Below are 18,492 nucleotides of genomic sequence, written 5' to 3'. Positions count from 1 at the left end.
CCCCTCTCTTTGGGGGAAACAGCTGGTGAATCCATGGGGCTGGGATCTAGCTCTGTCTCCAAAGCTACTGCTCCTCACCCTTAAATCTCTCCTGCAGCAATGTGGAAGCTGGAGTCTGTGTCATGAAGATATGCAGTGGGAGTGCATCAGTCTCTCTGAATCCAGTGCCCTTTCCATCCACAAAAGAGGAGGCAGGATTTCCCCCTTTGCATAGTATAGATCTAGGATCCTATATCCTTTATAGCATCGCCTGAAGAGAGAGCCTGTTGTTCAGTTATTCATTTGGATATTTACAGCTCTGCCATAAACAAGCACCCATCCAATGCTCTGGGTGCCCTGAACAATTTTTTTTTAAATACAACTTATTAACCAAATGTGACCCATCAATTACTCTGGATGAAACCAAATCAAACAAACTCCCAGGGAGATAAATAGAACAAAATGAATTGGCCTCCCCATATAGCTGCACCAGAATCCCACACCATTGCTACCCAGCTATGCCCATCTCCTTATGGGCCAGGAAGGAAAGATGGACTTTGCAGCACTCCCTGAAGGTTAACAACCTCGGGCTGTTTCAGACCTTAGGGAGAATCAAGTTGAAAAGGCTTGGGGACCTACCAGAGAATATCCTGAGAGTATCCTCTCTGATACCAATGGTGCTCCAGACCCAGGTCTCTGCTGACTACAACTGTGGCAGTGTGTCACAGGGAGAGAGACAGTCTCATGGATAGACACGTCTCGGGACCGATAGAGTTTTTATAGTTCAAAACCAACATCTTCCAAAAAATCAGCCTGGTAAAACAGACTGTAGGCCTTTTTTATATTTAAATTAACCTAGTGCCAGAATGATAGTGCTGGAGACTGAAGCTGTCTGTTCATAGTACAGGCACAGCCCTGGCAACAATGCAAGTTTCAACACGCTGACCCTCCAGTGTGCCTCAACCTCTCAAACTCAGAGGAGAGCTCAGTTTCCAGGACCATCAAGGTCTGGGCCACTCCACTGTAACTGTCAAGAGGATCTCAATTATTGTCAAGGGTTATGCTGGCTTTTTTGTGAATTTGACACCTGTTCTCAAAGAACTGACCATCACACTCAGTCTTTCAGATGATACCTTCAAAATGAAGGTCCTGTCTGCTCTGCAGGTTCATTAAAGATCCAAGGAACTTTTTATAAGAACAGTGATTGGTTTCAATGGCCTTTGCCAAAATTTGCTTTCTTTCCACTCCTCTGCATTGTACTATACTGCTTTCTGGCTCTCCATTAGGTTGCAGCTCTCAGTCACCCAAGAGGCTACAGTTCTATCTATATAGAGGTTGTATGTTCAAAATTTGTAAAGTTCATTGACTTCCTTCAGAAAAAAAGGCACTATATAAAAATGAGTATTTTTATTATCTCAGATATGCCACAAAAGTGCCATTAGCTAGTATGCAATGAATTTTAGTCACTACCAAACAGGGCTAGATTTGAAGAAGTGACCTAGAAGTAAGAGATTCTGTATCCCATTATCGAAACCCTGAACTATCCAGTCTCAAATCATGATTTTTCCTTCAGTTTTTCAAGTTAACCAAAAACTGGCTCATATACATGGCCACATCCTTCATTTGAGTTTTGGTGCTTTGAGTGACAGCTGCACAAAACCAGCTGTAATTCTTCCATTTTTATTTTGTGGTGGAGGAAGGTTCAGACAGCTGAACTTTTCGCTAAAACTAAAAAATATACATATATATAAAAATAAATCATGCTAAAGCCAAGTTTATATAACACCCTGAAAATATGGTTTGCAGGGAGAAAGCTAACGTATCCTTAACTCCAGTGGTGTGAATGAGCCATTATGGTAAATTAGCAAGAAAAGAAACCACCTCCACTCTAAAGAACTCTTTATTACTAGATTATATTTAGACAGGTGTTTTTCATCTTTGGGTATATGCATAAGCAGAGTCATTTAAGCAGAAATATCATGAAAACAAATTTATAATGCTGCTGCAGAATAAAAGCCCTGTAGGGATCCCATTTTTATGTAGATGGTATATTGCATTTTATTTGTGAAAGTGACTGCTGGGAGAAAAGCACAGAACTTCAAAAGGAGAGAGGGTGATGCTAATGTGAATCCTACTCTGCATTTTTGTATGTATATGGAGGGTGGGGTGGGAGAGTGGGAATTAAAAATATACAGTTGCATATTGATTTCCTTAGCTCCAGGAGTTGTGATCATCCCTCATTGTTGGAATTTAATGATGATGTTTTAATACTGCCTTTATACTTATGGGGTTCATATACCTGTAAAACTTACAGCCCTGCTCCATGATCCATCACTGCTGAAAAGATTGATTTACTATACTTTATAGCTCTGTGCCTGGTATTCTTTCTCTCTCTCTCAATTTATGTAAATGCATTCAGAACACTTTTATTTTTACCTGTGTCTGGGACTGGGTTCCTCCAGATGAACTCATGGTACATCTGTGTGCTGAGGTAGGAAGGAACACCAGAACTTTTTCATTTCTGAAACACACTGAAATTCATTACAGATTATTAGGTTTTCATCTGGATTGAGTTGGAATTAGAATTTTTCATAATTCAGAGGCCTTCGAATCCAGATCACACATTTTCAAAGAATTCCCAGCAGCTTTCCCTTGTGGGCAGAGGAATGGTATGGATGAGAGCCAGGGGACCCAAAATCAAGCCCTCTGTGTCCTTGGAATCTTTTCTGATTTCTACTAGGTTGGCTGCTTAATTACATTGTATGTAAATTCTAGCCATGAGAGCAGTTTCTCTCTTCCTTCCCAGGATCGGTCTTGATCAAAAACCGATAGGTTATCAATTAAATATAGTAATGTGGAGGTCAAAAATTAGTAAATAGCTTCTTGTAGCAGGGCGACTAACCCACTGTTTTGACAGAAACTCACTTGTAAAAAAAATATATATATAAAAGAAATATCCCAGGAAATATGGGGTTGAATCAGTCTAATTTACAAGCCCTTTCTCTTCCAGTCTATTATTCACTACTGTAACATCACTGGGCAAATCAATAAGCTCTCTCATCAGACTGCCTCTACTCCAACACAGAACAGCAGTCTGTACCGCTATCGATTTCTGTGGGGATGAAAAGTGTGGAGCCTTCCCCATCCCTTGTAATTACAGTATTTTACACCCAAAGCTGTAGTTTCTGCTTACCGCTAACCGTGGTGTTTCTGGTGCAACTCTGCTGTCACATTTATTCAGACTAATGATCTTGCTAGTGTACACACACTCTTATTCAGTAGCTAGTATTTTTCCCTTAACATGAAAGAATGAATAGTCATTAAACTAGCATGCCTGCAGAGAGACAGGAGACAGATTGAAAAAGAGAAGTAGCTTTAGTGAAAATTTAGGACAGCCATTACTACTATAAGCTTCCAAATACAATCTAGCAGGAGTCCTTACAATAATTTAATAATTATTGTAATGGCATTAATAAACCTTCAGCAACATCATATACTGTATGTGTAATAAAAACTGGCACCGCCCACAGTAGTTAAATTATTTACCACCATATTTGCAACATATCCTATTTGAAGCACAGAGAGTAGGATAGATATCACAATGTTTTGAGATCCTTGTCTGGAAGGCAGTATTGACATTCAAAATATTCCTTATTATTCCGTGTTTTAATAATAGTATTGTCAGTCTAGGAAGAGTGTATGTAACTTGCCATCTTTATGAATTAGAAGGTTAACTCTCCACGTTTGTCCACATTTTCTTGCCAGGCATCTATTATATAAGTTGCTTCTTGAGAAGAAAGAAAGGTTAACCTAGTATTAATGTCTGCTGTGCTTTCTGTGGTAGCAGTTTCTTGCTGGAACATACATAATCTCCAGGTGTGCTACTTGTTCAATGTAATACACCAGAATCTTCTCATGAAATAAGCATTTGTTTCCCTTTTTGGTTTGTTTTGAAGTGCTGTGAAGAATTGTAGCCCAGAGTAACCTGATGAGAACCTAGAGAATTTCTGAGAAGTTTAGTACGTGAAGAGTAAGGGAATGTTTTTCAGAATCAAGGAGGGAAGCAAAGTTATCTCAAGGGAGATCACAACAGAAGCCAGTATGTGTGTAAAAGAACGAAAGGAAATCCTTTATTAAAAGCATGTGGGTCGAGAAACAATTTGAATATGTTCAGCCTCTCTGCATACTAATGTATCCACCTGGCCAGGCTTGCTGAGCTCTTTCAGGAAGAGCTGCTTCAATGTAAAGGATCCTCTCATCCTTTCCTTCCGATCCATTCCTGGGGGAGGATTTCCATAGCATTGGTATTTGATATAAAATTCATCCAGACCTACAGTTCCGTTTGTTTAACCTGTTCATAAATAATGGGAGATTTTCAAAACATTCGAATGAGTTTCGGCTCATCTTGTTGTTGTTGTTTGTATTGCATTAATGCAAAAAGGCCCCAATTAAGAACATGGCCCCTCAGTGCTAGGCACTGTACAGACACTGAGTGAGAAACAATCTGTGCACCAAATGTCTTATGATCTAAATAGACAAAACAGGAAAGGGGAAACAGAGACATAGGGAGGTGAAGTGACTTGCTCGAGTTCCCACAGCTGGCCAGTGGCAGAGCTGGGAACAGGACCCAGGAATTCTGATTCCCAATCCAGTACCTCATGTACTGGAGCACAATATCTCTCCATTAATTTTAACTGAAGATGTTTTTTCTAAAGCCTTTGGACCGCACTGAAAATTTCAACTAATGGTAAGCATAGAAGCATGCATACATTCTCCCTATATATCTTTAATCATTGTAAATTCCCTATCTCTTCTCTTCTTTTCTCTTTTATTCTTCCCTGACACCCCCTGCCTAATAATGATAATAGATAACAATAAAAGAACCTCTCCATTTAGATGAAAAGAAAAAGACTTGTAAACTGATAATAGTGCTATGCTGATGCATTAACCCAGGCATAGAAATAAAATAATGATAATACATAGTGCTTATTTCATCCATAGTTTTCTAAGCCTCTTATAGAGATGGGTAAGTATCATTATCCCCATTTCACTTGGCTTAGCAAGGCACAGAGAGGTCACATGACTAACCACAGGTCAAACAGTAAGTCAGTGGCAGAATCATTCCAATCTCTTGATTCCCAGCCCTATGCTCAACCCAAAGGTTAAACAACTGTGGCAAGATCAAGGTGACATAACTCAGTGAACTCTTGTAATGGAGGAAGAAGTTTGTAGTTGAATAATTTAATGAATCTCAAATAAATATAATGTTGATCCATTAATTCTGAAGGTCCTTGGGGCTCTTGGAGTCAGAAGTAAGAAAATTAGAAAAAAAAAGAATTATTCTGGTCTTTAGTTTATGAAGGTGCATGCTGCCAAACAGCTGCCTGAATATCCTCCGCCTGTGTCAGCAAGAGCCTCTTCTCCAGCATGCCTAGCATCTCATTCTCCTCTTTCAAATCCCCTTCACATTTCATTTCTTTTGCTTAGCCATCTGCCACTCATCTCCACTTGGACACCCCCCATCACCACTTCAGTTCCTGGCCATACTGCAGTTTTGAAGCAAAGCAAACTCCAAGAATTGTTAGTTTAATATGAAAACTCAAATGATTGCAATCCTAGGCTTGTGTGCATGTGCTCTGCAAACCCAATTTAAAGTTTTTAGGCCTTTCACTTTTTGAGATATGACCCCAAAAAACGCGATTAGAATGAGCCAAAAGGGCAAACACTAACATATTAATCTCCTAAATGTCAGAATTGCCTGGGCTAATTCACAGCAAATTTGAGCAAAAAGTTATTCTTCCTTTCCACCCACATGTAATGTGTGTGTTTAAACTTAGAAAGGAACTTTCTAAGGATTTTAGTGAAGGATCAGAAATCTAATTTATAATGAAAACATTAATGCAGCCTTAACTATGGAATATCATAATTTTCCTTTCGCCACCAAGAAGAGATACATTTCCTGTTTAACCTACCCTCAGTAAAAGCCATAGTCAATAAATGAGCAAGCAGTTGGAGAGATTCACAAAACCTCAAACCCCATGCTGTTGTCTCACCCTAAAACTTGTCAATAATTAGACCTTCAGAAGAAAGATAAATTATGGTGAATTATGTCTAGGATGTCTGATGTCAGATCTGACCTTTGACATCATTAGTACAGACATAAAAGGCTTTCTATATAACAGCAAGTGTTTTAGTAATACAGACTGGACATATTTCTTATGGTTGGCTCTTAGGAACTCTAGAGACTTTTTTCACCACACAAAAAAAAATATGATGCCCTTGTGGAGATCACATCATCCACTTATGTGCTATTGCTGCTGGGAAGGGCTATGAATGGCTATTGTAAGAGAAACTGCCGATTATTCTTACTATTGGTATTATTTATTCCATAGGAAATCTACACTAGGAGAGCATTAAGAGAGCAGTCAAAGTCAGAATATGTGATTTCTTTTTAGGATGCACTCATACCCTTAACTCTGCCTTCTTGTGCATGGCCAGATGTTTGTCTCCACTAATGTCTCTAGGGTCATGCCTGTGTTACAAAGGAGATTGAGACCTGCCCTAAAGGGAGAAGCTGAGGAGTCTCATAATGTGAGAAAATCTCTGTGCTGGTTATCCAGCACTCCTTCCTGGTTTTCCGCAGCCTGACAAAGGGGAAATGATGGAAGTGTGCTGGATTGGAAAGGAGCATAGCTGAATTGCACTGGCTCTGACTGGCAGAATGATCAGATAGTGTAACAGAGCCATTGCAATCAGCTGCCCCCAGGATCAAGAAGCCGGAAATCCATCCTTGTGCACCATCCCTCAGAAGTACACTGAGCAGAGTCCTGGCACACCCAAGGAAGTGGCCCACAGTCTTTTATTACATGGGCTCATACCATTTTTCAAATAATATGGCTTTTTGTCATATCATTTTTTGAAGAAGCTTAGATGCAGGTGTGTCATGACCCCTCTTCTTCCCCACCTCAGTGTTACAAAGAGAAGGGGCACACTCTGCAGACAGTTGCAAGGTGCCACAGTGGTTGTATGACTCTGCAATGGCTGTATTGCACAAAACCTAGGACAATGCAAATTTGCGCTGCAAGACTCGTAGCTGCAGAAATGTAACCCTGAGTGTTTATTGGTCCTGTATTTTTTTTAAATACAGGATGTATTTTAGTGTCAAACATTAATGAACGTGCAAACTTAACCATGGCTTTTCTAATGCATTCATTCAATATCCATTCTATTAAAGCAAACAGATAAAGGCCAAAAAGAAAAACTAATAAAATAAAGCAACAATTTTTTTCGATGTAAGTATATTACAACTCCAATCATACCTTTGATTTCATAGAGAAAAGAAATGTTAAAGCTTGATGTAGCAGTGTTTAAGTTTCTAAGAATTTTTTTAAATAGCTTATTTCAATGTATATGTAATTACAGATTAATTACTGGAAATTCCAAGTGTTAGTGCTGCTCCATCAATATTAATTCAACTATTTTGCACATTTAATTTTATACCTTTATAACAAACAAATGGACGTGCATACAGATGTACAATGTGACTGCGTTAATGCTGTCAGAGCACCTTCAGCTTTTGCAAGCTCCTACTCTTTGAGCATTTTACTTGATCTGTCACCTTAAGTTTGCATTAAATAACAAACTCACCAGACTGCTATTGAATTTCCCACTTTGTGTGGAAAGATTATTGAGAAGGTGATGGTGAAGCAGCTATGGAAATAGTTTTTAGTATTCAAATTTCCTTCACCAGGGACAATGAGGGTTTAGATTTAGGTATAGGAGAGAAACTGCATTAGTGATGTTGGTTCAATGCCACAATAATGGGATTGCAAATACTGCAGGGCTGTGTTTATATTTTTTGACAGCTCTTTCCCTTGGAATTTTAGAAAATATTTATGGAAACATTCCTATTGGTTAAAGATTTTACAAAATGTAAATTGGAGTTGACAATTTTAGTTCATAATGTCACTTTAAAGTAAGTAAGGCAGATACTGCTGCTGAGCTTCGGAGCAGCAGGGTATCTTTAAAGCTTTTTTAAAGTAAATAAAAGTAAATATGTGCAACTCAAACAACAACAACAACTTCTACACACCAAAAAAAATAAAAATAAAATAAAATAAAACAAGGGCCTGATTCAGGTGTCACTGGAGTCAAAGAAAATCCACTGATTCTGAATCCGAATTTACTCAAACTTTACAAAATAATTTTATTGGCTGAGACTAAAAGCAGAAAATTTCAGCCCAAAAAGAATTTGTTTGTGAAAATTATGAGCCACTGGAAAAGGAGGTTTGCATAAAAGCTGAAAGCAACCTTGTAGTGGGCAATAGCCTATAGTGTATGATATGCATTCCTAGGAGAAACAACACAATATATGCTTTCCTGAGTAATATTCAAACATTGAAACCAATTTTCATATGTGGGTGCCTTAAGAGAATACCAGGTCTTGCCTTTAGACACTGAAATTGGAATGTATGCACCCACATGCCAATTTTGTATTGCTTAAGTGCTGATTCAAGTGACCATATTTGGACTTAAGTTTTGTGTTTAAGTACGGAGGTTTGAAAATGTGGCCATCACACCTCCGTGATTCAGAATGTATTAGCGTATCACTAAGAATATGTTCCTACTCTATTTACAATTCTACATTACTGTGTCAAAGTTGAGAATGAAATAGCAGTGACTGAATGATCATGTCCCTCTTCTCCACCCTTGATGAAATTAAAGGGCAGTAACTTCGGAATCCAGAAAAGGAAATGCTGTTACATCAACTTATAATCAACCTGTGGAGTTTACTGCCACGTGAGAGCATTGAAGACAGTGTGGTGGGATTTTTTAAAAGACCTGCATAATTTTATTACCATTAGTTACATTTGAAGCCTTGTGTGCAAGGTAAAGTAAAGAACATCTGCAGTTTAAAGATGATGAATGACAGATCCAAATAGAGAAAAGATGGGCCTTGCAATATTCCCTGAAGGTTAGTAAACTCTATTACAGATCAAAGAGGGAAGCAATTCCAAAGGCCTCCCCAGCAGCCTTATTTGTTTTATACCAGGGGAGAGAAGCAGTCTCCTAGACAGGTAATGTCTCAACTGGTTTTTGGTTGTATTGATAAAAACCTACAACTCAGAATCAGCCCCTGAACCAATAGGCAGCTAGAGCAGTTCACAGAGCATACTTAGATTGTAAACTCTTAGCGGCAGGGATCCTCTTTTTGTTTTGTATTTGTACAGTGACTGGCACAGTAGGATCCTGGTCCATGACTGGGACAGGGCTACTGCAGTGCAAATAAATAAATCATAATAATTAACAAAAGAGCAGAAGTTAACGTGCTTGCAAAGCGAAATGCCACTTAGCAAGTGGGCTGCTGAATGTTGCACCAGTTGCAGTTTCAAGGTGGACTTAAACCATAGGTCCATGTAGACCACAGTAGTCTAATCTTGAGATGACAGAGGATGAAATATGATATAACAGTATATAAATCCACATCTCAGTAATGATCAGTGTGGAAAAAAATTTCAGAGATGCTAGGCTGTCTACTATGGACATCTCTGGAAATTTTGAAAAAGGACTCCAGGGATTCAGTGTCATAACTTTTTGCATAATTACCATTCAGAGTGATGAATTTTGCCATTCCCCAAATATCCCATCTCTTAAAAAAAAAAAAAAAAAAAAAGCCAAACAAAGTATCTTTTGCATGGACGGGGCTTTTCTTTTTTTCTGCAGGTAAATTCTTTTAGGGGACTTTTGCCACATGAAGAGAAATCCTCCCTGCTTACTAATTCTGCTACCTTCCCAAAAGAGCAGGCTCTACCATTATACCACATGTCCAGAAATTTTGTCCACATAGTTACACCTTGGTGTCACTTATCTATTGCCTTTGTCATGAATCTGCTTCCTCGAGATCAGGGTGCGAGAAAGGAAATCAGGATACTTGGGTTCTATTTCTGACTTTTGGGGCATATCTACACTTACAAATTGCACTGATTTAATTAAATCAGTTTCTAAATCTATTAAGTTAAATCTGTGCAACCCCTTAAATCGGTTTAAGAATAACTGATACTGAAATTTAATTAACTTCAATAGATATAAGACACTCAAAAAGGTCTTTTCTACACAAAAGTTAACTAGACCAGTATAGTTAAAGTGGTACAACCCCCTAGTAGATTATATCGGTATAAACATGTTTATATCAGTATAGCTATTCCCATAGCGGAAGGGGAATAAGTTATGGTATAAGGCACCTTTATACTACAATAACTATATCCACATAAGAGGTTGTCCTCATATAAATGTTTCAGTAAAAAAAAACTCACCTCCTTCCCCTTCTACTGAAATAATTATACTGGTACAAAAACTGTGTAGGGCAGGCCTTAAACACAAGGGAGTTGCACCAATTTAATCAAATCAATATAGAAATGAATTTACTTGCCTGGGTGCAATTTCAGTGTGCATGACTTTGGGCTAATCATTTAATCTCTCTGTGTGACAATTTTCCCTATGTAAAATGGAGATAATAGATACCTCACCTTGCAAAGCATCTGAGATCTTTAGATGGAAAATCTATGTAAGTGTAAAGTACGATTATTCTTATTTTTATTGTTCCGGCAATAACACACAACAAATAAACAAAGCACCTTTGAAAATGTTATATTTCAGAACAAACCGTGTAAAGAGGCTTAAATTACTTCTCTTAAAGCAAGTTACTGACTGGGAAACCAGATGCTCAATGCATGAGTCTGCAGCAGTAGCAAGAGACTCAAGGCCAACAGCACCTTTCCTAGTTCCCGTAGTTAAAATTTTGTATAATACCAGTAGAAGTCCCCTAGGTACTTGCCAAACAGCACTACAGATACAGCGGATTTAAAAAAAAGAAAAGAAAAAACATTTTGCCCTGCACTCAATCTTAAACTGGGAGGGAAGCCATTTTTCATTATCACAGGTACTAATCTCAGCAGGTCTGCCTCATTATCTGAAGAGAATGTCCTTGCTCATTTTCTGAGAGTGGGATCAGATGGTCCAGCATGAAAACCAACTGTCTAAAAAGATATCCATGTAGTCATTCTGGGAGGGTGGCAATAATCTCCTATCTTCCACTGCCACCATCACCAGTTTGTGTCCTCGAGCCTTCTGCTTGTCACTGCTATTTGAATTCTATCCCTCTGTTAGAAGTGAAAGGAAAAGCTCTTTTTTAAAGCTGTTTAGAAGTGCAGTTTACTCTGAATTGTGACTCTAAAAATGGCATGGAAGGGTTCCATATTTATTGTCTCTTGATAATTTCCAAATCAATTACGCTCAGTTTGCAAGTACAAAAAAATTTGATTGAGTTGTTTGGTTGGTTAGCAGGCTCCCAGTTCTGCAAAATTCAGCCTGGGCTCTGAAAGTCAAGCCTGGAATAAACGTCAGAACAAAAATAAAAATTCTGCAGGCCCAAATTATGCCCTAAGTGACACCTGTGCAAGCCTCAGATGCAGCTGACTGGGATTTAGTAACCAGTTCAGTTGCTGATGCACAGGAAAGAATAGAATCCAGCAGCTTTGTCTTAGATGTGTTGGCTTTGAAAGGCTAGCAGGCCTAATGAGCAGTAAAGCTTTATTTTTTCCATTTAATGAAATAGATAGGGACTTTCAATACTCACACAAAGCAGATCTCTGAATAAGATGATGCCATTATTAGGTAGTTGCTTTTTCAGAAAAGTTCTACTGTTTACATTTATCAGTAGCAGAGTGTATATAGAATTAGAAGTTAGAAGTTGAAAATAAAGATTTTTAACAAATAGAATTCTATGGTAAAGTCACATCAGGATAAATTTGACCCAGAATATTTAAAATCATCTCCATGTTTACATACCCATGAAGACCTGAAGTCAGGTTGCCGCATTTCCCCTACCTCTATTTTGAGTGGCAGTTACCGTATTTCATCAAACATAGCAGGGGTAACACAGAACCCTCAATTCAAGACTTGCCATTTAAAACAAAACAAAACTAGCTTTTCAGTTTCCCCCTTAATGCTGCATCATTTTTTTGCTTTTAGGGAGTTTTCATATTACAGTGCAATCTATTGGCGGGATTCCAGAAGGCATCTTTGTCTGTAGCAGGGAAGATATCTAGGACTGGATTCTTCTCTCACTGAGTCTAATAAATCCAGAACAATTCCACTGATTTCGTAGTAGTTGCTCTGAATTCACACCAGTGTCACTGAGAGCAAATTTAGTCCTACATCACCTCCCCACATAGACCAAGATGTCTTCAGGTTTCCACCAAAACCCTGAAGTTTGCATATTGCATGATGACACTGGTGCAGCTGTAAATACTAGCCTGAACTGATGGTTTCCCAACTATGGACTGATTAACTGTGCTCTCACTGTACCAGACTTTCAGTGCCATTATTAGGTATTTATTATTAGGTGTTATTAGGTATTATTGCCTGATGTCCCTCTTTAAGAAGAGTTCTGTGTAAGCTTGAAAGCTTTTCTCTCTCTTCCCCCCCGCCCCCCCACAGACGTTGATCCAATAAAAGATAGTACCTCCCCCACCTTGTCTCTCTTCTCTCCTTACATCCTTTTCATGTCCTAAACTCCATTGTTGTGAATTCACTAGTTAGTACAAGAGAGAAACAATTATTACTAAAGATCAAGTATGCATGTTAAAAAAACAAACAGGCAAACCTGCCTCCAGGAATCACACAAATGAGCGAGGAATATAATATTTATAAAAGTAAGCACAAGCCTGGAATCATTGCTGGGAAATATAGCATAATGCTGTCCCATGGTGCTGCAGCAAAACGCCTCTATCATAAAGAATACCTCTGCGTGCCTCTAGTACTTCAGTTAACAACACAGTTATGTGACAGGTAGTTAGCTTTCATAAACACTTGATATTTTTTATAGTAAGGGTTTAAAAAGTGCCACAGTCTGAGCAGAGGAAAGGGAGTCAGGACCTCCTGAGTTCTATTTTCAGCTCTGACAATGCCTCCCTCTGTTGCCTGGGGCATGTCATTTACCTCTCCAGACATGACTGACTTCTCTGGGATCAGTCTTGGACTCTGACTCATTTTCTGCCTTGGTAAAAAGGGAATAAAATAAATGCCTACTTCATAGGGTTATTGTGCAAACCAGTTAGAGCAACTGGAAGGGAAAAAGTACTAAGTATTATATTATTGTAGGAGATGGAAAAAGAATACAAGAAGGAAAGAGTTACTGTTTATCTGTTTTGGAACAAAACTGGATTATGTCATGATTTTATCAATATTACATTATGCCTTCAAAGATTTAAAATAAATAACTTTATGACCCAGGACCCCTATTGATTTTATAATGATTTCAAATAGAATACATTCAGTTTCCAGTTCAAATTGCTTGCACCATGTGGAATTCCTATTGGATTCCTATTAGAGACAAGATAAAATAATTCGAAGGAAATCCAAAAAGAGGGTTTTCTGTATGGGCTTTGCTCAGCAAATGGGTATTTAACCTCTGACCAATGAGGACAAGTCTCCTTTAGCTCTATTAGACCATCAGCAAGCCACTATAATTAAATAAAAAAACTGTTTAGAGCCCTACTGAACATGTCCTGGGAATTAAAGCATATGGCAGGGGTAGGGAAAAAAGACTTTCCATATGCTAATGATGCTTGATGTCTGAAATAAATTAGATCCATTAGAGTTTATGCTCAATAAAAAAAAGACTTTAAGCACTCCAAAGTTAGTGACTCGAGACCGATTTTGGCTCTGAAATTCAATCTGCCTACTTATTAATTCTTAGTGAGGCTCTGGAGCAGTCAGGAGATGCAAAATCATAATTCTGTGCTGAATCAGAATTTTAAAGTACCATGGGTTTCTTTTCCTTCTTTTTAATTAAACCATTTTTCATGTTTTCCTTTTTTTGTTCCCCTCATTAATTTAATTTTATTCCCATTTTTGTTTAATTTCTTTCTTTTTAAGGTTTCATTTATCCTATTTCAACTGAACAGAGAACTCAGAATGAATATGGATTTTCTTGTAAGTTTACTGCTTGATTTTATGTTTCTGGATGCTCTTTTGATGCTGTTACTTGGTTCAAGATTTACTTTTAGCCCAGCTACATGCGCATAGGGAAAGATTGGCCTAATGCGCAGAGTGAGTTGCATCCTGCTTGCTCAGTGAGAGGGAAAGAATGGCACGTGAGAGAACAAAGTTGGTGAGCTCATATCTTTTATTGGACCAACTTCTGCGAGTGGAAGAGGCAAGTTTTCCAGCTACACAGAGCTCTTCTGCAGCCTTCAAGTCTGTTTAGCTCGAAAGCTTGTTTCCTTCACCAACAGACAATGGTCCAATAAAAGACACGACCTCATCCACCTTGTCTGTCTCATATCCCAGGACTAGCACAGCTACAACAACACTGCAAGAGGCTCCTGTGGCATGATGATTGTCCTCATTAACAGTTGGATAAAGGAAGGAGAATAAGCTGGTGCTTGAAAGCCGGAAATCAAAGGGCGTAGCCTGTTCATATCTAAGGAGGACTAGGAAACTATGAAATTATTATAAACATTTGATTTAAAAAAGAAAGAGAATAAGAAAGTGATATAGCATTTTCATGCTGGAACTCAAAGCTTTGCTTTCTGAGAACCTTTTGATGGACAAAAGCAGGTTTCATTTTGAAAAATGGAGGTTTTGAGAATATATTATAGCCGAGAGCATATAGAGTTTGATCAGTCCCTTTCAATATCTGCCATAGATCACTTTCACAAGTGGAAGGCAGACTGGCTTACACCTTGGGAAAGAAGAGAACAAAAACTTTCTTTCACATGCTCTAATTAAACCAAAATAGTACATTAGAAAGATTGGCCTGTTTGTAGTTTTCTTTGCTCAGTATGCTTCCTCTCATAGGGGAATATTTCCCTACACACACAACACAACAATTTTGATCACATATTCAGGCTTTTTGAAAACATATCTGGTTGAAAGTTATGCTAGGTATTACCCTAGGATTAGTGCAGAAGTTATTGTACAAATAGATAGTGAAAATCTCATGGGCAGGCCTTGTTCCCAAAGGACAGCTACAGTGAATTTAGCTTCCTTTTGTAAATTACAGTACTCCTTATTGAATTCTCCTTTCTGTACATGGTGCTTGCTTCAGCATTTGTCTGAGTGCATATGTTATTATTCCGCTAATGTTTTTCAGGGGTTTTGTATCAAATGGGATGTAGGGGGAGGTAGGACGTGCTCTGGAAAGAAACTAATGACTTGGAATATTACACTTAGAAAAATATTCTAACTCAGTACACACACATTATCAGGATATGCCAGGCGTATCCACAAAAAGTGGCCCTTTTTTTAGAAAATAAGACTTGTGAAGTAAAAAATCCTTTTGTTATCCAATGTACCACTAAATTAACATTGAACTTTTCGCCAGGAATTGTTAAGATGCTATACCTTATTTAGCTAAATTTCCTTTATAAGTCTAGTTATAAATGATTTGTTATGCTGCCTAGTTACTAGATAGAAAGAGTGAGAGAGAGAGCATGAGTAAATAGCTAAGAAAAATCAAAGATCATTTTTCCAGTGAAAGGGAAAAGCCCTGTTATACAGCTTTGAAGATGGATTTTAAATTAGCCTATAAAAAAGGTAATGAAGGAAACGACAGTAATATGGATGTATACGCTTGAAAATTCCTGTGACCAGATACCATTGAACAATGTTTCATTATTTCTTCCCTTCAGCTGCTCCTGACTCAGACGATGTAGCTCTTTATGTCGGAATAGTGATAGCTGTAATCGTATGCCTAGCTATTTCAGTGATTGTGGCATTGTTTGTGTACCGGAAGAACCACCGTGACTTTGAGTCAGATATTATAGACTCCTCAGCACTAAATGGTGGATTCCAACCTGTCAACATCAAGGCTGCAAGGCAAGGTTAGTTGTCATTTCATTTCATTTTGACCGATTCAGGCAGATGCTGTAAGGAAATGGTCTTCAGGGCTGTACAAATTATATTCTGTACAAACTAGATGCTGGTTGTGCCTTCACAGAAAAGAGAAAGATTATGCTCATTTGTTTCTTAGAGTCAAGGGGTAAAATCTTGCACTGGGATTTTTCAGACCTACTGTAGAGCATGAAACAGAGGAGTATAAACTTCAGGAGAAAGAGAGTGAGTGATTGAGAGTGATATACAGAGATGTGTAGAAATATGGGTCCTGTTCATATGTAAGTCAGTGGCAACAACACCACTGACTGCAACAGAAACAGGATTCATTCTACCATATCTTAAAATAATGTTCTAATAAAGTAATTCCATCACATTACATTTTCCATTTTGCTGTCTGATAATTATGTTTACTGTGACCTCTCCGTGCCTGCATGGAGAGCAGTGTGGGAAGCACTCACTATTGAAAGATGAGACGTTGCTCTGAGTAAACAAGGCGCAAGATTCAGTGGGTCGAGAACATAATATAGTGATCAAAATTTCTGTCACCAGTTAATAATAGCATAATTATCTGCAGACTCGTCAGACAGAAAATGAACACACAAAGCCAAGACTGGCTCTTGGAAGCTACCCATTTGGGCTGAAACCTCTGGCTTTTGACATCAGTCTTTGTGTATTGAAATTAAATCAAGAAAAAAGTAAAATTGGCCAGAGAGTTGTCAAAATGGAACATTAGCAGGAGCAGCACTTTCTTTGCCAAGGATTTGTTTAAAACTAAGCTGCAGAAGGCACTGTACAACATACCATAGGTGACAATCCTGCATTGGCTGAGGGTGATGAGAAAGATGATCCCAAAGGTCTTTTCTATCTCTTATTTCTATCATTCTGTCTTTGGACTGGTTGAATAAATAAGTTAACGATTTTCATACTTAGCATTTATGGAAGGAACATTGGTTAATAAAACTGTTTCTGTCATGAAGAATCTCTTGTACTGAGGCCTGGCATGTCATATTTGAAGTCAGAGTGCAGACTGGAAAATAATACAGGTTAAAAATCCTTGGAATAGGGTTGCGCTTCAATTTTGTGCAGCGATTATATTCCATAGTGATAGGGGCTATGTAACCCCTGGAAGTGTGTGGATAGATAGAAAGGAAGAAGATCATCCCTTAGGGCTTTGCGCCTCATTCCCTTTAATATGAAGACGAACAGAATAGCACAGCTAAATCTTCACCCATAAGGAGGTCCTCAGCAGTGGGGATACAGCCGAGTGTAATACCTTGTTATTCTTTCTCATTTCCAACACAGATCTCCTGGCAGTGCCACCAGATCTCACATCTGCTGCAGCCATGTACAGAGGTCCTGTCTATGCATTGCATGATGTCTCTGATAAAATCCCAATGACCAACTCTCCAATCCTTGATCCGTTGCCCAACCTGAAGATCAAGGTCTATAATACCTCGGGTGCAGTCACCCCACAGGATGACCTGTCCGACTTCTCATCCAAGCTATCCCCACAGATGACACAGTCTCTTCTGGAGAACGAGACCCTGAACATGAAGAATCAGAGTCTTGCTCGGCAAACAGACCCATCATGCACTGCTTTTGGGACCTTCAACTCTCTCGGGGGTCATCTGATCATTCCCAATTCAGGTAAGTACTGCACTAATCGGCTTCAGAGATGCACAATGAGATTTCAAAAGTGGTGGCTGTTTGGTGATCTTAAGCAAAGCCATCTCTCTATTCTTTAAGACAGAAAAAACAAGGTCACTCCTGGGAATCTACCTTTTCTATTTTTACCCCAAACAGCATTTTTTCCGTTCAAGTTTACTCCGCTAATTCACATACACTTTCCCAAAAGTCCTGGCCTTCTTTAACAACAAATCATAAGCCTGAGCCACTTCCTTCAGAATTATTAGATCTCAGAACTTCCCTCCATGAAGTGAGATTCAGCATCCTTGACCTTTTTCTTTCATACAGCTCCAAAAAAAGTGTCTTCATGAAGAGACCCTCACTTTTGTTACCATACCTTAAAAGGACAAATTAATTAGAAAACAAATCAGTTGTTCCAGTTTCAATTTGCTGCAGACTGTGCAGTGCTGAAGCAAGACATTAGAATACTAATTTTATGCAGGTGATTGCATAGTTTGCCTGACACAGATTACATGGCAAAGGAAACCAGGTCATTAGGTGTGGTCTTTTTCATATTTCTTTATTATAAGTGTTTCAGGCACTGCACAAGTTACTAAAGGGGGAAAAAAAAGCGAAATTCTGTTCTTCTTCGAGTGCTTGCTCATGTCCATTCCACTATAGGTGAGTGCACGCCTCCATGCACGGTTACCTGGAACTTTTTTCCCCTTAGCAGATTCCGTAGGGCCAGCTCCGGCGCCCCCTGGAGCCCCGCGCACATGATGCGGTATATGAGGTGCTGCCGGCCCTATGCCCCCTCAGTTCCTTCTTTCCACCCGTGACGGTTGCTGGAACTAGCCTTGCTCTCAGCAAGTACTATCCCCTTGTTTGGACTTGTTTGATATTCTAAGTATAGCTTTATTTAGTTAAGTAATTGTTAAGAGTAGTTGGAGATAAGGCAAGTCCCTGCGGGGACTTCAAGCGGCCAGG

At 38.8% G+C, this 18,492-nt stretch overlaps 1 protein-coding gene across 1 annotated transcript in view; it reads left to right on the top strand.

The window, feature by feature from the left end:
• UNC5C (unc-5 netrin receptor C) overlaps positions 1-18,492 on the top strand; it is a 326,895-nt gene that overhangs the window by 268,093 nt on the left and 40,310 nt on the right. Inside the window, exons 8-9 of the mRNA XM_067557393.1 lie at positions 15,675-15,866; positions 17,182-17,526. Coding sequence (XP_067413494.1) covers positions 15,675-15,866; positions 17,182-17,526 — 537 coding nt within the window. The remainder of the gene's footprint in view (positions 1-15,674; positions 15,867-17,181; positions 17,527-18,492) is intronic.

Source organism: Emydura macquarii, unplaced genomic scaffold, assembly GCF_026122565.2.
Source record: "Emydura macquarii macquarii isolate MOO-44397 ecotype Brisbane River unplaced genomic scaffold, CSIRO-AGI_Emac_v2 contig_1790, whole genome shotgun sequence".
Lineage (NCBI taxonomy): Eukaryota > Metazoa > Chordata > Testudines > Chelidae > Emydura > Emydura macquarii.
This window is presented reverse-complemented; position numbering and strand designations above follow the sequence as displayed.